General features: G+C 41.2%; 1 protein-coding gene across 2 annotated transcripts in view; it reads left to right on the top strand.

Annotated features, from left to right (window-relative positions):
* The window catches only part of RAB23 (RAB23, member RAS oncogene family), a 35,520-nt gene extending 10,181 nt beyond the window's left edge, over positions 1-25,339 (top strand). For both annotated transcript variants that reach the window (XM_063442954.1, XM_063442955.1), the window contains 6 exons: positions 335-539; positions 14,233-14,318; positions 21,746-21,902; positions 22,224-22,306; positions 23,155-23,247; positions 24,916-25,339. In XM_063442954.1, the coding sequence (XP_063299024.1) occupies positions 385-539; positions 14,233-14,318; positions 21,746-21,902; positions 22,224-22,306; positions 23,155-23,247; positions 24,916-25,055 (714 nt within the window). In that variant the 5' untranslated portion in view covers positions 335-384 and the 3' untranslated portion in view covers positions 25,056-25,339. The remainder of the gene's footprint in view (positions 1-334; positions 540-14,232; positions 14,319-21,745; positions 21,903-22,223; positions 22,307-23,154; positions 23,248-24,915) is intronic.
* The last annotated feature ends 208 nt before the right edge of the window (positions 25,340-25,547 follow it).

Raw genomic sequence — 25,547 nt, 5'->3', positions numbered from 1 at the left:
AAAATTATGTCATGGCAAACACAAAGATACATCTAAATCCACTTGTAGAAAAATTGCAAACCTATAAATATATGTTGAAAATGTTTTCACGATGTTAGCTGGTTCTGTACGGGTTTGTATGCAGCATCTTTTTGCACGAATAACAATGATTGCAATTGTTTGTTCTACATTGACATGAAATCTCCAAGAATTATATTTTGATCATTAAAGGATTGTGCATCTTCTAAGGTTTGAAAAAAGAGGTGCAGCCATTGTGAAAAGCATGTATTTATTCTATTTTGTTGTTATTTGTCTTTGTGTGTGGCTGCATTAATCAGACGTTCTTTGTTTTTAGGTTGAAGCTGCATAACAGAGCACCATAACTGAAACTACACAGCTGCCAGCATGTTCGAGGAAGATATGGAAGTGGCCATTAAGGTGGTGGTGGTAGGAAATGGTGCTGTTGGAAAGTCAAGTATGATTCAACGCTACTGCAAGGGGATATTCACAAAAGATTACAAGAAAACCATTGGAGTTGATTTTTTGGAAAGACAGATTCAGTACGTATTTCTCGTCTTTCCATTTTGTTTTATAATTTGGCACTCTTGTCACTCATTCTTGTTTAGTCATATGGGTATGTTGCAGAAGGGCTGGGAAAATGGTAGAACCGCAATTGCCATGATGCTTACCCAGAATTTAGAGTGGCATTTGGGGACGAACTGTTTGCCAAACCCTGGCTTATGGTTATCTGTGATTGGTGATATATATATTTTTTCTTCATTCAATTAGTTTTTTCTTATTTTTTTTTTATTTCTTATTTTTACCCAAGTTTTTCAATGAAAGTTTTTATTTGTAAATACATTTTATATATAAAAATGTTATATGCTTTATACATAACATAGAGACACTAACATTAAGCAATTACATTCAGCAAATGGAAAAGGGAAAAAACTTCACTTGAGAAAGTTTACTCTGAGTTAATCAACAATTAACTCAGTTTTGTCCTCACTGAACCGTGTGTCAGATTTACAACAACACATGCACATCTTCTGGTGTCATCAAACTGATGCTCATTGAAAGAGTCATATAGTAGAGCTTTTTAAACCTACTGTACAAACTCATAGGATCATTTGTTGAGTTCTGCACCTGTAAGTGTGTTCTTATTGCATTGTCATTGATACCTGGTTTCAATTTGGCTTAGTAGTTTGGGGAAGGTTATTTCTGGCTAGCTAGCAATGTTTTGTTGTATCTTTTTATCCCAGGCCTTAGGCTTGTTACTGTCTATGTCTCATTTCTCTTTCTTTGTTCTAGTATTAAGCCCAGCTTCTCTAAGATCCTGTAATCCATTCTGATCTTTTTATACTTTCTCACTTTGGTAAATATTTGACCTGTGCTCTCTGTAACGACTAGCCGGTTTGGACATTACTATAGCGCCAAATGGATTCAGAAAGTATTGGTCTGCCGTCATTTTGTTGTGAAGCGCATACAGTGGAATTAGTTCACAGAATGGATCTATTTGCACAAGCCGTCCAGTCACTTTTGGCCTATAAGGCTTCTGTGGCTACTGACAGTACTACTGGTGCAGCAGGTCCTAATGTACCAATTCCATCTGAGCTATCAGTCTTATAAGGCATCCGTTATCATGTCCCTTTCCTCCTTTTTAAAGGAGCAAATTATTGCTTCCCATATACTAATGCCTTGAGATTTCTACAGAAAGGCTTTTATAACAAAGAATTTACATGTTGCTGTGCTGGATTGACTGCTTTTTTCTAAGTTAGTAGTGCACGTGGGCATTTCCAAGACCACATCCTTGGTTAGAGAATTTTGGTGGCCTTTCTTGAAGCAAGGTGTTAGATTTTATTAAGACACGGAGGCTCCTATTATGCTGCACTCTTTCTTTATTTACCTCAGCAGCAAAGAAAAAACTTTATAAACATAACCAATAATAACATTAACAGTCTCAGGTGTAGGGATCGACCGATTATCGGTTTTACCGATATAATCGGCCGATATTCGGTATTTTCGGCAATATCGGTATCGGCCAATAGGGATACCGATATTGCCGATAATACCTCCCAGGACCGCCAGGCTCATTACAAGCCCGGCGGTCCTGGGGGGGCGGGCAGCAAGCGTTTACTCACCTCCCAGCAGCTCCTCCAGCTCCCCAGTGTAAATCTCGCGAGACCCACGGCCAGCTCTGACGGCCGCGGGTCTCGCGAGATTTACACTGGGGAGCTGGAGGAGCTGCTGGGAGGTGAGTAAATGCTTGCTGCCCCCCCCTCCCATCTCCCCTCTACAGCTAAGCCAATGCCACTGGACCACCAGGGATTAACATATCCCCCCTCCCTGGCAAGGCAACAAGCAGGGAGGGGGGACAACAAAAAATAAATAATAATTAAATATATAAAAATATATAATTTAATATAAACATTTTTTTTTTTTTATAAAAAATGCCCCCTCACACATACTCTATTATACACATACACTACACAAACACACTGTGTATATAATTCAGTGTGTTTGTATAGTGTGTGTGTATATATAATGCAGTGTGTTTGTATAGTGTGTGTATATAATGCACACTACACAAACACACTATTATATACACACACACTATACAAACACACACTGAATTATATATACACACACACTGCATTATATACACACACACTATACAAACACACACTGAATTATATATACACACACACTGCATTATATACACACACATTATACAAACACGCACTGCATTATATACACACACTGCATTATACACACACACACTATACAAACACACTGCATTATATACACACACACACACTATACAAACACACTGCATTATATACACACACACTATACAAACACACTGCATTATATAAACATTACACAAACACTGCATTATATACAGTGTGTTTGAGTAGTGTGTTTATATAATGCACACTACACACACACTCTGCATTATATACACACACTATACAAACACACACTACACAAATACACACACTCTGCATTCTTTATATACACACTACACAAACACACACACTTTGCATTTGGTATATACAGCATTCACTTTACACACTGCATTCACTTTACGCACACTACCCACACACTACACAAACACTCTGCTTTCATTATATACACACTAGACAAATACACACTGCATCCACTACATAAACACACTCTGCATCCACACCACTCACACTACACAAACACAGACTGCATCCACTACACACACACTGCACAAACACTGCATCCACTACACACACATACACAGCTCTCCTGTCTAAACACACTGCATCCACTACACGTGGCATGTATATTTTGTGCATTTACCTTTAGAAATAGTTTTTTATTTTCCAAAATGGTAAATGTACAGAATATCGGCAAATTATATCGGCTATCGGCCTGAAAGTTCACAGAATATCGGTATCGGTATCGGCTCTAAAAAATCAATATCGGTCGATCCCTACTCAGGTGTATTCTTCCCAGTAACAGGAACAGCCAATCAGGTTCCACTTCTCCAGCATAATAGGCTCTGTCAACCAATCCTGTTCCTCTTTCTTTGCTGCTCCCTCAGTTAAGTATATCTGATCCCTCAGGCTCCTTAACTGTGGGATTATTATTAATTACCATTATTATTTATTATTATTATTAAGTATTATTATCATTATTTATTGTTTTATTTTTATTATTATTCTTATTATTTCTTTGTTAACTTTAATTCATTTATTGATTAATAATGGTGGATTAATGGATTAATTTATTACTGTATTGATATTTTTATGTTTCATAATTCTTGTTCCTTTTCTGCTAAAGGATTGTTTTCTGCCTTTAACTCTTCTCGGTCCAGCCGGTCCCCAGAGCCTAATTTGCAAACGGGCTCGGGGACGTCGGCTGGAGCCGCACCCGGCGCTTCGCGCCCCCTCCCTTTCTGCGCCGTGAACGGCCGCCACCCACAGAGCTCTCAGAGCTCAGATGCCAGCTCCCTGCTCGCAGCGCATGAATGTGTAACACATTCGCCGCGAGCACAGCTTAACCGCTAATCGGCTGTGTTTCCTCCTCACTGCCGCTCGCGGTGGCCATTTTCTTGACTTCCTGCGCTCGGCACGCAGCTCCACCCCCAATGACCGGTCCTCGGAGTTGGGTTAAAGCTGCAGTGGCGGTCGGACAGCTCCTTTGCTCCCTCCTAAGTATTCCTTATTACATTGCTGTTTTGTGCTATTTCTGTGAGTAATTTATTGTGTCCTTAAAGGTATATTACCTCCCCTTTTTCTCCTCTGGGTTAATCAACCCATTTTAGGTTTCAGCTTAATAATTGTTATTTTGCCAGTGTCATACACCCCAACATGCCTGGTAATAAAGATATGCCCACCCCTCCTGGGTCTCTTATCACCAAACCAGGGAGTGTTAAAACACCCACGGGGGTGTCTGAGATTGGAGCGGCTAACCCCGCTGATTTTGATCCCACTGCTGATATGCAGTCTCTGATTGACAACACTGTCTCATGTTATGACTAAGGCCCTCACATCGGCCATGGGACTGATGTCTGAATCTTTCTCGCAGACTCTTACACAGGCTCTGCTTGAGGCACAGAAATCTGCTCTGCCGACAGTTACCCAGGCTGTGCCTGTAGTAACCCCTTCACAACCTCACACTGGCCGCAAGGCCATTACAAAAATCAAACACTCTTACACGCTACACACCTGTCACAGATGGCGCGCCTAATATACCACCGCGCAAAAGAGCCACTAGCCGGGCAAAATCGGCTAGGTTATGGAAACGGGCAAAAGCCCAACTAGACTCTGAGTCGGATCTCAGCGAGATTGAAGAGGAGACCTGTATGGATCCAGAGGATCCATCAGATCCCGAATCAGATGATATGGTCGAAGACCAGGACCCCAGAGAGCATAATACGCCTCCATCTGAATCGTATGACATGGAGCTTAAGGTCCCAGACGATGCAAACAAATTAGTTGACCCCTATGGGGAACCTCTGTTCGATCCCGATGACCTGCGTCATCCAAGGTCAGCGGACTGGTCCCCTTCGGCCCATGTGGCCAAATACGTTGCATCAAGGACTCGCAAGCCTTTAGATAAGGCAACACGCAATAAGCTACGGGCAGAATGCCCACGTCCCACTGTCCCTGACGAGGCCTGCAGTAGACCCAAAAATTATTCAATTCCTGGGCAAGACTGGCTGGAAGCCTAATAAGGGCCTTGATTTCTCCCTGCGCAATTGCCAGGATAAGATATTGGATATATTGGGCCCAGCAACCAAAATTTTTGATATGGTTGAAAACGACCAAGAGTTGGATCGTACCGCCATAAGTGGTTGGATACAAAGGGTGATTTGTCTGATTGGCAATGCCAACTGTGCGATGGCCACGGAGCGTCGCAAAGCAATCTTATTAAAAATAGAGCCCAAATTGGTGAACATGGCTATAACCGAGCCGGGCACCCAGGCCCGTGGTCTCCTGTTCGGGGACAATTTTGTCAAGGAGCTTGGCTCCTTTGTACATACTTTCACTGCCCTAGACAAGGCGCAATCGAACATGCGCATAGTTTTCCACCCTAAGGTTTTTGGTGGGGCCGGAAGAGCCAGGAGCCGTCTGTCCGGCCGTGCTAACAGGGGTTCATTCCGACAGAACCGAGGCTCCTACACTGGACAAGCCTCCTTCACGGAGCACCACAACACCCCGGCCTTCTTCCCACAACGTGGGCGGCCTTTTCTGTTGTGAGTGGAGGAGATATTGCATTTGTTAATGCTGCCATTATAATTAATCAGTAAAAGAAGATTGCAGTAAATAAACTACTTAAAGGACCACTATATGCACCCAGACCACTTCAGCTCAATGAAGTGGTCTGGATGCCAGGTCCCACTAGTTTTAACCCTGCAGCTGAAAACATTTCAATGAAACTGCTATGTTTACATTGAGGGTTAATAAAAGCCTTTAGTGGCTGTCACGGAACCAACCTCGCCACCAGGCACTGGAGAAGCCTGGTTGCTCGCCTGCTCCCTTTGGACTATGGCCCTAAAGGTTAAAGCGTTTATTTTCCCTCTCTCCAGCGGCAGGCTATGGTTCAGGGAGAGGAGCTTGTTACCCCCTCTCCCCAGCGGCAGCCTAACCCACCAAGGGGAGATGTTAAGCCCCACAACTGTGCCGATGGGACCGTAGTCTCTGCACTTACAGCACAAGGGGTAGGGACGGTCGGTCCTGTTCCCCAGCCACAGAGCGGTGTATCCAGAGGGGAGACAATCGGTCTCCCCCTTCCACAACCAGGCTACTTCCGTGGTAGCGCTGGCACCAGGACAGAGTACCGCTGGTCTCTGCCCACTCAGCAACCCACCAAGGCAGCCTACCAGTTTCCCGCACAGCCGTGGTGAGGCACCTGGACCGGGACAAGTTTATCCCTTACTCTGGTGTAGTAGCCATTTTTTGCGGGTGGGCTGTACTACTGTTTGTGCTTCGTGGGTGGATTGCTGGACTAACCAGGGCACTGACCAACAGGAGGTCCGATAACCTGTTAGTCTGATTGGTAAAGGGGAGACATGTGGCGGAACCAACCTCGCCACCGGGCACTGGAGAAGCCTGGTTGCTCGCCTGCTCCCTTTGGACTATGGCCCTACAGGTTAAAGCTTTTATTTTCCCTGCAGAAAGGCTTGTTCTTGCCTTTCTGCCGGGGGTTCGGTAGATTCAAGCTACCGAACAAACTACCGTACGAGGGACCACCTGGGAGCTGGGTGCCGTCAATTGACCGCCCAGAAGCTGCGGTTAACCGCAGCTTAATTGATGAACGCTGGGTGGCCTTTGTTTGTTTGCCGAACACGTGGCAGCGGCCATTTTAACTCCCGAACGGCCAGCGGTGTTCAGCGCTCAAACTATGGAACTGAAAACGGACACTTTATTGCGCCAACACCGCTGAGCCGCCAGCCTCCTTACCTCTGCATTCGGTAATGGAACTGACTGGCTGTTCATTCGGTAGTTTGACTGTATGAACAGCCTCACCCCAGATAGCCATGCCATGGAGCCTATTCGTGTAACGAAAGACTATGGGAAAGACTTTGGCTCCATGGCGATTGAACTGTATGCATGTGATCTGAGCGCCATTCGGTAATAATGTGCGCTCAGATCTAAGCTATCTGGGGATATGTAGAATGTATATATTTTATGTACTAAATGTATCAGTATGTAATTTTAAGTCTTTTATTGTCTTTTTGTCTGCCATGTGTGTAATGGAGTTTTGCCTCTGTCCTTGGAGATAATCTGATTACTTCTCTCCAAGGCAGAGAGGAGGGATTGTAATGCATTGTGGGATTGTTTAAAGGTGTATGTCTGTGATTGGTCAGTGTCCTATATGTTTCCCATCTGGTCCCCTAGGGGAGTGTTCACCAGGTGGGAGACCTGCATAAAAGCCGGGCAGTTAGCCCCAGTAAACCAGATTCTGCTTAACCCTCAAACCGAAGTGTCGTCTCGTATTTGGGGGAATTGGATTGTATGCTGATTGCCAGGAGTGTAAGCGGATTGTATGCTTTTCCTGTTCAGCTATTCCAGTGTTTTTGTATTTCCAGTTCAGGAGATTGGGGGAATTCAAGTGTGTGCAGTTCGGGAGTTGGAAGATTCGTGTAGTTTGCAGTTCGGGAGATTGGTGCTTGCAGTAGCTGCTTGTCTATCTGGAAGGGGAATATCGCCTAAAAGTTTAACCTCTGGTGAGCGAAACGGTCCGTTACAGTGGCTGTCTCACTGACAGCCACTAGAGGCCGCTTCTGCGATTTTTCACTGTGAAAATGGCACTATAGTGGTCCTTTAATGAAGACCATTAGATTTCTGTTTAATTATTTTATTTATTGTGTTTGTATTGGTCACTAGCTATCTTTAGAGGTGCATGTGTATATACAGTTGTGCTAAAACGTTTGCATATCCTGGCAGAACATGTGAAATTTTGGCATTGATTTTATTAATATGACTGATCATGCAAAAAAAATTATTTTATAGAAGGATAGTGATCATATGAAGCCATATAAAATAAATTAAATTCTTTATTTTTGGAGTGCAAAAGTTGTCATACAGGCGCACAATGTCAGTACAGCAAATTTACAGAGCATGTAAATAGTGTCAGTTAAAGGTGCTGGCATGACATGAGAGGTGCACTTAACAATATAGACATGCATTGAGCGACAGGAATTTGACGTAATAGCAATAAAACCTATATGGGATGTAAAACTGAAGTGATTTCCCCGCGACTCACCCCCTATCCACGGCATCACCATCCTGACCCTGCACATGATTCACAAGCAGCAGAACTCCTCTTTTTTGAGACACACGCACCCTGAAACATACAAAATCATACAACAAAGGAAGTCCAAGAGCCAGGCCACCGTCTGGTTCCGAGACAAAGACATACTGAATGCAAACAATATCATGTAACCGACAAATGACAGTATCTCCACAAAGATATACTACAAACGGGGGGGGAGGGCGGGGGAGAGGGAAGGAGGACCTGGACAACAACATCGACACCCCTAGGACATAACAAACACCCCGTAGGGCCCATAACGATGCAGCACTAAGAAGGGGTACGCAACAGAGAGAAGCGACATAAACCATTGTGAACTGGGTTCCTCCCGCACCTTACTCTCTCTCTCGCTCTCCTCTCTATCCTTACCATTGAAAATCATGTATAACTCAAGCCTATAAGACCACCGCATATATGTAACGGTTAATTGTGTGATTGTAAACACAAGAAAAATGGAATGTAAGCTGAAAATGTTCACCTGTGCATTACCTTCCCCTACCCTCCCACAATTTATTTTCTGGAACCCACACCCCACATACCATACTGCATAAAACAAAATGAACCATAAATAAAGAATTAAAAAAAAATAAAAAAAATAAAAAACCTGAAGTGAATGTGTAACTGCCACAATACTTTTGCTCGTATGGAGATTGTTTTGTTGTATGGTGACATTGTATAGCTTGAAAGTATGCATGCATTTTTGATAACGTTAAAACGTGATAGTGGCCTGGGACCCGGGCAGGGTTAATGACAGAGCAGCTAAAGCTGACTTTTCCCAGGGGTGTCCAGGAGCCAGACAGTTAATGGTGTTGGAAACTTACTCAGACCGTCTGGATGAGATACCCAGGTGTCCGAAGTAAGTACTGGCTTGAGACTGAAATCTTCAAAAATAATAATTAAATGATATGAATGTAAAAAGTCATATAGCAAGCATAACCGAATTGGTGGTCAAATACCCGAATTGGGTAGAAAATCTAGCCCTAATGGCACACCTCAAAATATCCAAGTCAATGGAGTGCTCCTAGATTAGTCCCAATAGTAGCTACAACAAATAGACTTTAATCATGGTAGGTCAATTCTGATAGCTACAGACTATAGATAGACTTAGCTAAAATAGCTAAGTAGAGTGTTGACTAGGATCACTGGTCCTTAGGTAGGGAGTATTCTTGATTAAGACTGCTCTGGAGGCCACAAGTGACACTTGTAAAAATCTATCAATATGAAGCCAAAAGAGATTAAAGTAGTCTAACAGATAATACACAAGACTGTCCTGTAATCATCTCCATATCAGAGGATTAGATAACTGTAATGAGATCTAAAGATAAAACTTAAGACTCACAGTATATCATTACCTATACTTAAGAAGATGATTTAAGCTTGCAGGACTACAAGTATAAGTCTTGTGGTATAGTTAACTACTCCCAACCATCCAGTCCAGTGTAATGACCCTAAACCCTAGCCCCTGACGAAGGTGCATCACAGAAAGCACCGAAACGTGCGTCGGGTTTCTTCTTTCTTTCACTTATTTTTTCACTGGGGCACTGTCACTATGTGTAGGTAACCAACAATCTAAGTATGGTTCTACACATTAGATCACTATAATTTTCACTTTTTAAATTTTCACCTCATTACACTACACTGGGTTGGTACCACTAGTTGGACCCACCAACAAGGGTAGAGATTTACTCTTGGTTAATGGGGTTGGTAACAATTTTGTGGTAATTAGGATGCCAATTAAAAAATTTGCATACAATTGTACCATAAGCAATTCTCTTTGCCATAAGAGCTATTCCATATGCATTGGGATAATATGCATCATGGTGTGGTTCCCCTAACCTTGGGGCTGGCAGGGGGATGTTGGAATGTAGGTGACGAAGCATATCGTCTGGGGCTAAAGTGAAGTTAGCGGGCTCTACGCTATCCACTAGGGATTGTCGGGTACTAAAACTTTGCTCCGAGTTTCCGTTTGGTAACCCTTGAGAACAAGTAGTGTAGAGGAAAGACTTATTATCTTTAAAAAAAAAAAAAAATAAATAATAAAATAAAATAAAAAAAATATATAATACACACACGTGAGTCATGGGTGTATAGAACGTGAGTGTCTGTGCTTCTTGGTAGTGCAGCCTGGAGGCTTGCATGCCTGATGGCTAGCATACTTCCCATCTGGAGGCAGGTTGCTGGGTCTTGGGAAGGTCCCGCTCTTGGCACGAAGGGGGTGATGTTCCTTGGGTCCCATAGATCGCGGGATAACTCTGGGTGCTAGGTTGCAGGCAAGTCAGGTAGGCCCAGCGCTGTCATAAAGGCTGGAGCAGCTTCTGGTGAGGTAAGCGTGCATCTGGTCGCATTGTGGTTTGCTTGTAGGGAGCCATTCATTCCCCATCCACAGGTCACTCCAGCGTTTCTCAATCAGGCTGGGACTGGTCCAAAGGACTTTCTCCATAACAAAGTGGTTCTTGTAAGGTCTTGGAAGAAGGAGAGGTGGGTGCCTTCAAAGGGCAGTGGTGTGTTGACCTTCAGGGCCATCGTGATTTGGATTTTGTCTTGAACTGATACACAGCGCAGGATCATGTCCATGACCATATTGGTGGGAGATCTAGCAGAGCCTGATATGCAGTAAATTCCATCTATGGCTATTTTCTTAGCGACAGTGTGCTTTGAGTAGGGTTTTTTTTTTTTTTTTCAGGGTTGTTAGGGTTTTTTCCTGCTTAAGAGTGTAACAGTTGACACATGGCTAGACATTATAGTCTAATTATTACTGGGATTTTTTTTATTCCTGAACACAGTGGTAAATCCACATAAAATGGTTTTCTGTAATGCTTTTGCCGTAATAACCTGATAAGGGACTAGTATATCTTAATGATTCTGGATTGACTGTGAGTGACCCATATGTGCAATCTTGCATGGTATCTCTTGAGACATCACCTGTGTGGTATTTTCCTGGCTGGCATGGCTGTCACACTGATTCAGCAGGTGCTTACTAGCAACGCTCACGGACTAATAACTATAAATAGAATACACTTTTGGTATGCTGTAATGGGGACCCAAATGGTCAAAGCTGCCGATTAAAGGTGCAAACATATCTAACTGCTAATATAAAACTTTCACAATACAGCTGTGAATGTACAGAAGAAATCTAAATACCGTATATACTCGTGTATAAGTCGATCTCATGTATAAGTCGAGGGCAGTTTTGTGACCAACAATTGTGAAATATGCTATGCCTCGTGGATAAGTCGAGGGTAAAACTTGGGGCTATGAAATTCTGTGATTTTTAGAACTATATACACACTCATACAAACACACTCTGCATTATACACACACACACTCATACAAAAAATCTGCATTCTACACACACACTTATACAAACACACACACACACACTCTGCATTATATACGCACACACTGTGTGTATATAATGCGGTGTGTGTGTGTTTGTATGAGTGTGTGTAGAATGCAGATTGTTTGTATGAGTGTGTGTGTATATAATGCAGAGTGTGTGTTTGTATGAGTGTGTATATAATGCAGAGTGTGTGTTTGTATGAGTGTGTATATAATGCAGAGTGTGTGTTTGTATGAGTGTGTGTAGAATGCAGATTGTTTGTATGAGTGTGTGTGTGTATATAATGCAGAGTGTGTGTAGAATGCAGAGTGTGTGTGTGTGTGTGTACTGGGTGGGAGGAGGGCATTTTTATTATAATTATTTTATTTTAATATTTTAAGTTTTTTATTTTATTTTAATATTTTAAGTTTTTTTTATTTTAATATTTTTCATGAGTATTTTTTTTTATATTTGATTTAATTTGCGTCCCCCCTCCCTGCTTGTTAGCTTGCCAGGGAGGGGGGCTCTCACTCCCTGGTGGTCCAGTGTATGGGCTGTGTAGGAGGGGGGGCTGACAGTGAGCGGTTACTTACCTTCCTGCAGCTCCTGTCAGCTCCCTTCTCCTCCGTGCAGCTCCTCTGTCAGCTCCCACTGTAAGTCTCGCGAGAGCCGCGGTGACCCCGTGGCTCTCGCGAGACTTACAGTGGGAGCTGACAGAGGAGCTGCACGGAGGAGAAGGGAGCTGACAGGAGCTGCAGGAAGGTAAGTTAATGCTCTCTGCCAGCCCCCCAACAGGACCGCCGGGCTTGTAATGAGCCCGGCGGTCCTTGTCTGTATTATGGCAATGTAAGTTGCCATAATACAGACATTAACTCGAGTATAAGTCGAGTGAGGGTTTTTCAGCACAAAAAATGTGCTGAAAAACTCGACTTATACTCGAGTATATACGGTATAGCATAATACAGTCAAGGAAAAAAAAACTGCACTTTCTTTGTATTTTATATATTTTTATTGTTAACAAATGTAATCGTTTTATACCTATCCTTGGTCTTGACACAGTTGTTCCTGGCATGGCCTCTACAGTCTTGTAGAAACCCCATTTTATATTTTGTATATTGGTTGATCTGAGAGGGGATATTGTCTGGGTTTTTTTTCCCATAGAACTTTAGGTTGAGGGTGTGGGATTTATATACGTCTCTGCTAATCCTATACATAAACCTGGGACTTCTAGTCTTTAAATTGATACATAAGAATTTCCTGACCATACATGAAACTGAAAATGAAATGCAAGGGACCTTTCAGAATAGCATAAACTATTCTTTCATTTGTATCGGTTTCGTGCAACATCTGTGCATATTATATTTGGTAATATGCCAAGATTGCTGAAACTAATATATATATATATATATATATATATATATATATATATATATATTATGTGTATATGTGTGTGTATATATATATATATATATATATATATATATATTATGTGTATATGTTTTTTTTTTTTTTTCTTGTTCTCTTCTCTGGTTTTACTAGCATCCATTACTGGCAAAATGTACAGTGTATTGAGAAGCTAATGAGCTGTTTGCAATAAAGCAGCATTGTAATCCTGGGCTTTTTCTCTAGAGAGCATTGCAGAAAGTGCCTTGTCGTCAGTCTCAACTCATTACCTTATTCCTTCACACCAGAAATAGGCACATCAAACAACATCGTAATCCGAACTAATGAACTCATGTTAAGAAGACCGAAAATTCACATGGGACATGATCATGCATAGTAGCAGGCTCTATATGCCATCAAATTAGATGGTGTTCTGACTCCTGTAAGGCTGTTTAAAATACATAAAACAAATTCTCCTCTGAGGCTTGCTGGAAGCCTTCTTGGGGTATTGGCGCACATTTTAATGTTTTGAGATCCTGTCAAAAGCTACTGCCATGTTGGAATAAAATAATCTTGAATAGTCACGGCTGCCCAGGACGTCTTTAAAATATTGATTACTCCCCATATACCTTCTTTTAGCAGCGTAATGCAAAATGTTAGTATAGGTGTGTTGGAATCCTTGGTTAACTTTAAAACTGTTATCCTTAGAATGACCGGTGTCCTTATAATAACGTTATAATGGCGCTGCATTAAAAGAACCTAGGTGTTTTTAATGTGGTACCCTGCATCTCGTTGCATAGGAGTACAGCTGTGAATCATAGGAAATAACATTCACAGCATCTGGATTACATCTGCCCCTTGTTCCTAGTTCCAGCTTTTATAATAATGCTGTTATGAATGGTGATTTAATGACATGCTACATTATGACCATGTTGGCGTTGTTGCCATGTTGCCCAAACTAAACTTGATATTTTAAAGTCACATTTTGACAGTGCCTTTTTAAAGATCCAATTTAAACCTCTGGACTGATAAATTCCCTCCTTTACTAAAATATTTTATTTCCTGTTAAATACTCCAGATTTTTTTTTCTATGCATTTATTCTTTTGGCGGCATGTTAACACTATTTACATATTTACAGTCTCGTTGTTGCCTTCCGCGGTTTGTTTTTCGTGTACTGTAAAAATGTTAAATCATTTAAAAACACAAACCAGTGTAACCGCAACATGGTTAACATTATCTCTTGGTTTTTGTTTTTCAGAATAAATGATGAAGATGTGCGGCTAATGTTATGGGACACAGCTGGTCAGGAGGAGTTTGATGCAATTACTAAAGCTTATTACAGAGGTAATACTTTATCCGTAATACATTGGCTCATGTATGTTCATTCCATGCTTTTTTCAATAATGCTACACTTAAGGGAGCAAAAGAGAGGAACAAACCTGGAAATGTAAAACCCGTAAATGTGGCATATATTTGCATGTCTCACTTTGTAATATTTGAATGATTTTTTTTAGATAGCTGTGATTTTGTGTGTGTTTGTGTCTGTTTATGTAGTGCTGACATTCTGCACAGTTTAATGGGTGACAATAAGCAATGGAAGAGGGGTGTGGCATGGGCTCAGACAGACATGGCTGCCTAACCGCACAGCTCCACAACACCACAGTTAATAGCGTACCACACTAAACCTACCAGAACGAAGAACCTACCTCCTCCGAGAACTACAGAAGGAATGAGTAGCCATAGCTCTCTTACAAGAGACCCACTTCCGCAAGTGATCTGCACCTGCACTGCGTAACAAATACTACCCCACCAACTATTTCAGCAACCACCCCACGGCCAGGAAAACGGGGGTAGCGATTATGGTAGCCGCCAGATTACGATTCCGAGAATTATAAAAGAAGATAGATGAGAGGGGCAGATATGCCTTCGTTAAGGGGGAGATATCATGCCGTAAACACACATTGGCAACGATATATGTACCGAACCGCAATCAATCATGTTTCCTTAAATGCAAACTAAAGAAACTAGCAGAGTTTACAGAGGGCATGTTGATAATGGGAGGATACTTCAATGTCCCACTGCACCCTAAAAGGCACTCCTCCACAGGACATGGCAGTATCCCGCAGAGAGAGATCGGAACTATCCATCAGACCCTGAGGAACCTGAGATTGGTGGATTGCTGGAGGGCCCAACATCCGATAGATAAAGATTACACCCACTAGTCACTGATACACAAATGATACTCTAGGATATATTTTCTGCTCTTGCAACAGGAAAATCTAACAAGACTTCAGAAGACCTCCATCGGCACCCCGACATGGTCGGACCACAGCCCGGTTGCAATGGAAATCAACTCCCCCTTCACAAGACCAGTAAAGAGGACCTGGAGGCTCAACGATGCCCTACTGAATGACTTAGAAACCAGAGACCAAATCACCCAGCCACAACTACTACTACGGACGACATCGGACATGACGGTATGGGAGGCTCATAAAAGCGGGCTCCGAGGCCGAATCATTCAACTTGCGTCACACAAGAAAAAGGAAGCTGGTACACATGTTCGAGATCATAGACTCTATTGCAACATTGGAAACACAACATAAATGCAACCAAGTGGAGGAAAACTACAATGAACTTCTGGAAGCCCGAAGACACTTTACTACTCAAACGACATCTAGGACATCTCCGCAGATCCAAACGATTCTTTTATCTGCATGCAAACAAGGGGGGCAAAATTCTCGCACAAATGCTTAGAGGACAGCAACTAACCGCACAAGTACTCAAACTAAAACTGCAAGGAGGATCGTCCACCCAGCACCCAGAGAAGATTGCCAATGAAATACTACTTAAATGAAATACAATCAAATACTACTCAACACTGTACAACACACATCGGCAAGGGGATGAAGAATATAGACGCATCAAACAAGAACGCACGGAACGCTTCCTGGAAGACTTTCTTCCTAGGACCGTGACGACCGAAGTCGGGATTGCTCGACTTACCAATAACCGACAACGAAATATGAGCTGCAATCAAAACTACAAAAACAGGCCGCTCCCCAGGCCCACATGGGCTGACGCTAGACTACTACAAACACAAAAAACTCACAAAAGCCTTGAACGCACTCATCACAGGAAGCGAATTTCACGCAGAATGCCTGTCGGACACTATTGCCGTATTACCTAAACCAGGCAAGGACCCTGAGATCTGTGGTAGCTACAGACCTATTTATTTCCTAAACATTGACACGAAACTCTTCACCAAAATACTGGCTAACAGAATCCGTATGTTGATGCCAAAATTGTTACACCCTGATCAGACTGGATTCATACCTGAAAGGGAGGCTCGGGATAGCATCCTGAGGGTCCTCGCCATACAGCACCTGGCGAGATGAGGAGGTTCGCCACTCCTCCTGCTCTCTACAGACGCTGAAAAGGCGATAGACTGGATTTTTCTAAAACTATATTACGACAACTAGGTTTTACTGAAACTTGGATCGCAGCTATCTACAGCAACCCAAACGCAAAAATCAGAGTCAACGGAACCCTGACAGAATCCTTATTGATTTGAAATGGCACGAGACAAGGGTGCCCTCTATCCGCGTTACTATTTGCCATAACGCTGGGGCCCCTGCTGGAAGCGATGAAACGAAACGTCAACATCACAGGGCAGAAATGGAAAGACTCCACGCACTTGGTGGCTGCATACGCGGATGGTATGTTATTTTTTTATCACACAACCAAGAATCACTCTACTGTGCCTTATGAAGGAATTAGAAAATTATGGGCAACTATTGGGCCTCAAACTCAATCTAACTAAATGCGAACTTCTCGATATAACTGACCCGGCTGAGGAGCACAGAGCTATCTTGTCCGCCTTTCCCTTCCGTTGGTGCCAGTCAATGAAATACCTGGGTATATGGGTGACGACAGACCCAGCTACTCTATACCAGACAAAATTAACCCTGCTCCTCATACGAATACAGCAAGACCTACGGAAATGGAACTATCCGCACAGCTCTTGGTTGGGCCGCTTTGCGGTAATTAAAATGAACGTCCTACCTAGGCTGCTGTATTTGTTCCAAACGATCCCATTATCACTACCGACAGCTTTGTTTGCATCTCTGAGAGCAGCAATCCGGAAATACGTATGGAGGGGATGCAGGCCTACTGCTCTGCCTACCTAGAAGGAGTGGTGGACTTGCGCTCCCTGACCTGCGCAAGTACCACTACGCAACAACCCTATAGAGAATCCTAGAATGGCACACTAACCCACGGCACAAACAGTGGATTGTACTGGATAAGGGCTCATGTAACCCCTCCATCTTCACCTCCCTGTGGAATACCAGGAAACCAATATCAAACAAATTAAACAAACTCTACCCCACACAAGGGAACAAAACACCCGCAAATGGTTACCTTATCTTTGATTATAAATTCTGGACTACGAGACAAAAAGGTTAGGTCTCAATCTCACGGACCTGCAAGTCCAAAATATGTAACATCAAAGTGCTAACTATTATCTTTATTGGAGACCTATGCGTCTCACTGTGTGGATGCTTAAATAATCTATATAAGTACTGAAATGAAAAAACAATCATACAATCATATTTACACAACATAATAGAAACACTATCTTTACCTTATCTTTAAGTATAATTGACTATTGAAAATAACTGACCTAATGAATTCAGCCCAGAGTCCCCATGGTAAGATCTCCCCAACTGACCAGAACTCCCATCGCTCCATTCCTAGTTCAGTATTAACAAATAATTTATACTTTTTTTTTTTTTTAAAGCCCCAAAACAGTCTGCAGTGCTGTCCATTGTTACAAGTAAAAAGTCAATGGTACATTACATATGAGACATTTAAAAATTCGACAAATACAGGAGAGGTTGAGGGCTCTACAGGTTTGCTTCCATTTTCCCTAAACGTTCAGTCTGTTCCATGGAATTTAACTATTGGGCTTCTTATTTTGAGCCACTAGTGTGCACACACGCTCTCGATTTATCCAAAGTCCTCTATGCTGCCAGCCATGGAGTCTGCACAGGGTTAAATTAAGCTCTGTGGAAGGCACACTGACCGGCACTTTTTTTTTTTTTTTTTTCTTCTTTAGGGAGAAGGCAGGTGTGTTCTAATAGCTATCGTAATCTGAAATCAAACCTCTTTCTGCAATAGTTATTAAATATTAAAGTGCTGTTTTCACTATCAGGTGGTCTGGTTATGCTGAAAGCTTTGAGTTATGTTTAGCATCTCATGCTCGTTCATGGATGTGGATACTCATCCCTACTCTAATCAGGTTCAATAAAAGGTTCAACTAGTACAAGGTCTGAGAAATATGGGAGATTAGAGAATTATTTAAAATGTAACTTTTATTCAATCAGTTATAATAGGAGTACTGTACAAAAAAAGAAAAGTAACAACCCCTTCTCTCCACCCTAGCTAGTGACTACACTATAAAGTTACATAGAGGATAGTAGAAAAGAGCTTAATGGAAATACTCTCAAAATGCACAAATACCTAAACATGGTTGTGAGTAATACAAGCAGTGAGAGTAAATAAATAGTTATATATAACTGTGAACTGTAAAGTAACTTAATACCGTGCTCACGTTCCTTTGGAATTTAACGGATGGAGAGGAGGGTGGAGATGAACCAGTCCTATACAAAATAGTACCTATCTAAATAATTCTCCACATAAACCTATATAATAGTGTGCCTACAAGGGAAGTAGCGGCTCCACCTAATCTCTTACCTTGAGACAGCAAGCACTCCCCTTTTGTTCCTACATCACCATCAAGGGTTCTTGTAACAAAACCCTAATACCCTAGCAGAAAGCAACTGGAGAGCGCTGATCCTGTAAGAAAAAGAAGAAACACTATTATAAAGCTGTCTGACAAATTTGCCCTATGTACCTTGGCATGTGGAAAAACGAACCCCAAGTGCCTACATAACCACCCAGCTATCCCTAATCCAATGTGTGACGGAGCTCCATTTGCTGAAAACTCTTTCCACCCTGGACCTAGCTGCAGCTTTCTCCTTCCAGGCAGGTATTTTCCCCTCTGACTTTGCCTCTTCAGCTCCTCTCCCAGACAGGTATCCACACCTCCGCCTACACTGTGATCAGATACTGCCTTTACCAAGGCGTTTGTGGCTCTCAAGCCTAGCTCTTTTTAACTTGTCCTGAGATCTAGGGGCCAAGCAACCAGCCAAGAGGTCTGAAGACTCTGTTACTGGGATCCCTAAATAAACCAACCTGGGCACACCGATCCAAAAGGAACTAACACATAGTTCTTTATTTTGGACTTTGTTTACTTGTCCTTAAACATGTGGTGAAAAGAATTTAAAATACAAATATACCGAACATTGTAGAATGAGCAATTCTAATTAATACATGAACTATATAATACAAGTAACAATGTAAAGCAATAAAAAAACTAATTATTAATTTAGCTACTCATCTGGTTGCCCTAATTTGCATACCAACATTATGTAAATGTACACATCTCTATTCAGTAACCAGAGGGCGCTGCAGAGTTATCAAACTAACAATGCGTAGTTTGTTTTTCAATTGCTACCATTACAAGCCCCTTTAGGGTCTTTTGGGACCAGGTCTATAATCCGTAAATAAGAGGCTGCCCTGCAAGCCCCTCCAAAAGACCATAACATGGGAACTTCTGTCACACAATGTAGCAACAGAAAATTATTTACAGTGGTAATGTGTTACTCATAGTGCAAAAATATTAATTATTTTATTCACCTGGCCTAGGTTGGTATCATAATTGGTAGGCAAGCCTATGAGAATACTTGTTGAAATATCGTCATTCATGTGTGTAGAGACATCTGACTCCTTCTCCCTCCAAATACTAATCCCCGGTATACCTCCCACTCCTCCCCCACCCTTTCCTATTGGCAATGGTACCAGACAGGAGTCCCTCTTTTATTTGCCTTATTCTAAGAACATCTAATCACTAAGATAAGTTCCACTCCCTCCGTTACGGGTATTGTTATAATTTATAGAGAGTATAAACTCTTGACATATGCTGATGTGATGCTCACCCTCACTAATCCAGACTCTTCCTTACATACTTCATTCTCAGTACTGCAATACTTTTCATCTTTGGCTGGTTATAAAATGTATTTTTTATACATTTTTGGCATAGTCCATCCACATCCCCCATGTCAGACCGCAATATGTGACTGAGACATATGGCTTTCTAATAACCTCACTGCTATAGTTTACTTAGATATTCAAATAACTGCCACCCTCTCACAACTATATTCCACAAACTACACCCTGATGATTGCTAGACTAAACAGAGACTGAATACACTGCGCGAAGATGACCCTCCATCTCAGATCTCCGACTTCTCGATTTGTTTCAAGGGTTTCCGAAACCACTGTGTACTGTGGATTTCAAATCCCTTCAGTTAGCTATAGGTCGGCAGTATAGAGTTGGCCGCTCTGTTCTGTTCAATCCTAAATTGTTAGGTGGTCTGGGTTTGCCTAGCTTCACTTCCTATTATATTGCGACACAACTGACTTAGATTCAGGACTGGTGTCTAGTTGACCTAGAATCACCTTTGTGATGCAGATCTCCCACAGTTTTTTATTTGGCGTCAAAATCCTTTCAACTCCCAATCTCTACTACCTACCGCTGTATTCTTAACTCATTACATATTTGGGATAGTTGAACTAAGAAGTCTGAGCTTACGACTCTCCAATTTACCCTGTTTTAAGGAACTCTGAGTTTTCAAGATATATGTACCTATTTTCTATTGGCATGTTGGTTACTTTTGAAGATTTGTTTTCTCCAATTGCGCAGTTTTGCCCTAACATCTAGGGTCTGTATCGCAGCTCAGCACCACCCTACAACATTTGATTAGCTTTATCTTGGAGCATGACACTATACTATCCGATTCACTTACATCAGTATTAGATTTGAAAGACTTCCCCTATGTTGCTAAGTGGGTCACTGAACTGGGAGGAGGAGCTCAGATGAGATGACTGGGCTGACAAATCTTCCATATGTGTCACTCCTAGAAGAGCAGGGAGGGGTGCAAAACCAGGGAGTTGGCCTGGACTTGCCGCTGGATTTTGTATGTTGTATGAACAAGTATGCATGTTCAGGTGAGTGCAGCCCTCTTGGTTTCTTTTATATATTTGGGAGTTCAGGCCAACTCCCTGGTTTTGCACCTCTCCCTGTCACAGGTTCCAGGCCCTATTTAACCTTGGACTGCAGATAGCCCGATATGGATTATCCTCCCCCCTCCCATCCCATAGTAAGTGGATTTATCTCATAAGAGCAGACATTAGGTTGTTAGAATAGGACCTACCAAGAGTGGGGTACATTGACGTTGTGGCAGGTTTATGATCATCTACTGTAACTATACTCCCATTATATTTTGCCAACGGGAGGTGTTTTTAAATAAAATGATCAAATTCTGTGAGACTTGAAATTGCTGTTGGGTGAATGAGTGAGGGTGCTGGATTTTGTATGTAATAAATATATATACTATTTAAAAATATATATATTTTAACCCTTTTATGCTGTCATTGGGGGGAGGAGAGGTTACGATGAATGAGGGGGCGGGTGGGGGGGGGGGGGGGGGGGTCACAGAGGGCCCTATAGTGTTAGATCACAGTTTTGTATTCCTAACACTGTATAGCTCCTTTAATTCTGATCTACAGCATGCTAAGCTATGCATTTTAAAGATCTAGCACTTAAACTACAAAACACTCATCAGGCTGTGTATTATATGTAATTATTAGGTGCCCAGGCTTGTGTGCTTGTGTTTTCCACAACTGATCGGGAGTCCTTTGAAGCCATAGCCAGTTGGAGAGAACAAGTGGTAGCAGAAGTTGGTGATATTCCCACAGTTCTTGTTCAGAATAAAATTGACCTGCTTGATGACACGGATATTAAGAAGTGAGTTGACTTTTGCCAGTAATTGTGTTTAAAGCATCTTCCTAATGTATAACTACTACTTCTAATATTGTTTATAAAACAGACAACATATTCTACAGTGGAATTATACGGTTTTCTTTTAATTTTATTTTTTCCCATTGCAGTTGTATTATAAAGGGAAAAAAAAAATGATTACACTGATATGTTATAGTTTAATTATTTATACCATAACATGTATTCCATAGTTACTATTTCAACACCAAAAGGGACAAGTTTGCATCATGTGTGTATTGGTTTGTTATTTGTTAAAAATTACAAATATTATGTTTTTTTCCCTTCTAGTGAAGAAGCAGAATCATTGGCAAAAAAGTTAAAATTGCGTTTTTACCGAACCTCAGTTAAAGAAGACTTAAATGTTAACGAAGGTAAGTTTAAATGTGTTTATATAAACCATTAGACATATAGAGATTTTTACATTTTATTTTATAGTAATGAATGAAAAAATTCATAGCGGCACATACCATTGTTTGCCCTTTTGTTGTTAGGACAACCTCTGCTTGGAATTACAGGGAAAACATACTTAATTATATGAGATTGTTGGTGTAAATGAATCTACCTGGAAATAACCAAACTTCTTACATGGCATTTTCCTTTCCTTGCTATTCCTCTAATACCCATGAGACTTTGTTCATTTCAATATTTTATGCCATTTTGTATTATCAGAGTGTCTGAGATCTTCTTTATAGATAAACGGCCTCCAGTTGGAGAGGTAGTTATTTACTGTCCAGCCTGTAGAAGGAAGAACCAATGTGTATCATTGCAAAGCAATCTATAAAATGTGTGCTTTTGTATGGCTCTTGTGACTGCCAGGCCAAATGAACCCTCTTGGGAGATCAGATTATCTCCACAATAGGAATGCATTGCTCCTCTGTTTTCCCAAGGGAGCTTGTGAATGGTGGGGGCGAAGTCCACTTGTGCCTCTCCCTTGAGATCATGGGCTTTTGAGTGATTTAGAGCATTGTGGCAGGTTACCATAGCACTTATCGGACTCACTTAGAAGCACCAGATTATCATCAATATCGTGGTATAAGGGCATAAGAAAAAAAAGTCCAACTTCAGAGACAATCCGCAAACATTACCACATGCACACATACAATCTCACAAAGCAACCACCATACCCATAGATTACATAAACCGTTTCCAAACACACTCCAGTAACAGTAATAGTACAGATTAACTGCCAGTGATTAAATATTTTTTTTTTATCTTACAGTTTTTAAATATTTAGCTGATAAATACCTTCAGAGGCTAAAACGACAAACTGCGGAAGACACAGAAGTTGTGCATTCAAGCAGCAACAAAATTGGTATGTATTACATACATGTATATATTTGAATGGTGAAACCGTTGACCCTTTTTCTGAAACTCCATAACATGTGACTAAAGGCACTCTGTCCATTTCAGATGACCCATCAAAAAAAAACTCTCTAATGAAGTTACCATTTGTATTGGGAAAAATGTAAAGGAAATAATTTATTTATTTTTAGCAAATCCTTTATCAGTTCCTGATGACAACTGAGCTTTGTAAGCAAAGATAGCCTACTTAACTAAAAATTTAGTTGGAATGTGTGTAACATGATAGCTGGTGGTACAGCTGTTATCATTTACAATGCATTTACAATCGTCCTATGTAATGACTGGATCTGCAGGTAGAAGATAATCTACTTACAGCTGCTGGACAAGTGTTTATGGGATATGATCAGGCCACTTAGACTAGAATAAGAAATAACCCTTTTGGTTGGAATGTCTTTTCCTTGTATGGGAGAGGTCTGCCTGAAGCTGCTAGCAGACCCAGTAGCAGTACACCAAGGGACACTTTACGGATATTAATGGTTTCTTTTAATTTGATTTTAATATCTTAATGTTTTGTATAATGCGTTACAAATATGGAGTACTTTTCCAACTATACAATTTTATCTAACTCATTAGTACTTGTTGTTCCTGAAAGAATCCAGTTTGTAAAATGATACACAGGGAAATGGAAAGACCATTTTAATGTTGAAGTACTGATGTTTTACCAGAAAGCTGTGCACAGGCACCTAAATGTGCTATTCTCAGTGAATATGCCCCTTGCAATTTTAAAGGCACACTATAGTCACCAGAACAACTACAGCTTATTTGATTTGTTCTGGTGAGTAGAATCATTACCTTCAGGCTTTTTGCAGTAAACACTGTCTTTTCAGAGAAAATGCTGTGTTTACATAACAGCCTAGGGATAACTCCACTGGCCACTCCTCAGATGGCTATGAAAGGTGCTTCCTGGGGCAGTGCTGCACAATGTGCAGCACTGCCATTCACGGTCTCCACCCTCTACATGCAGACACTGAACTTTCTTCATAGAGATGTATTTATTCAATATATCTCTTCGAGGAGATGCTGATTGGCCAGGGCTGTGTTTGGATTATGCTGACTCTTCCCCTGATCTGCCTCCTTGACAGTCTCAGTCAATCCTATTGGAAATCATTGTGATTGGTTCAGAGAATAACTTCTGATGATGACAACCAAGCAGGCAGATCAGGGGCAGAGGCAGCAGCTACAGACTTGAATACAAGTATGATTTTACTATATTTAGAGTGGCAAGGGGGCTAAATGGTGGTTTTAACAGTATAAGGTCAGGAATACATTTGTGTTCCTGGCCCTATAGTGTTCCTTTAACAATATAAACAGAGAGCTCAAATAAGTTATGTACTGCTCTACTTCACAATATTTATCAATATATAATAGTAAAATTGGGAACCAAAAATAATAAGCAGGTAGTTTAAGTAATCAATAGTTTAGAGTTAGTGAAGTAGAAAATGTTACAAACCCCTTTATCTTCCCTGTGCACCTGCTGGCTACTTTTGTTATAGTATTGTTTAGCTTATTTGTAAGCTTTTAGTTTTGGATTGACAACCTTTATTTTTACATGTTTGTCTACATTGATTTTGTTGCATTGATTGTGCAAATTACATTTACGTATTCTTTCTCTACTTAGGGGTTTTTAACACAGCAGGTGGCAGTCATTCTGGGCAGAAATCAAGTACTCTTAATGGAGGAGACGTGATCACTTTGAGGCCAAACAAACAGAGAACAAAAAAATCCAAAAGCCCTCTGACCAGTTGCAACCTCCTCTAGAAGTGTATTTGAGAAAGACAAAAAGACTACAAGTTGGGGACAATGGTGCAATTCTTCAAAACTAAGCAGAACACAGCCACTCGTAAAAACATCAGCCAGATTTCTACCTTAATTCTCTCCTGTAAAGAGAGTGCAACAGAATTGAAGAAATGTGAAAATAGTATGGGCAAACTAGTGGAAAATACTGGTTTCTGCTATACTGTGTGAAGCATCCACAGATTAAAATCATATTCTGCGCAATTAAAAAAAAAAAAAAAGGAATCATGCACAATTTATTAGAAAAAGCAAACTGATCTTAAGGACCACATGGGGTTACTTTTGTAGTTACATTTATATAAAAATCAAAGGCTCACTGAAACTTTGTAGTAATTAATCTGGTAACAAAGCATGGTACGTGGCTCAATCTCAATATAACTCGAAATACATTGATTCTTGTGTAAGAAGAGTCATGTACAGTGTGCATTAAGCATACAAGAATGTCCTTTATTAAAA

Source organism: Pelobates fuscus, chromosome 2 (genome assembly GCF_036172605.1).
Source record: "Pelobates fuscus isolate aPelFus1 chromosome 2, aPelFus1.pri, whole genome shotgun sequence".
Classification (NCBI taxonomy): domain Eukaryota; kingdom Metazoa; phylum Chordata; class Amphibia; order Anura; family Pelobatidae; genus Pelobates; species Pelobates fuscus.
This window is presented reverse-complemented; position numbering and strand designations above follow the sequence as displayed.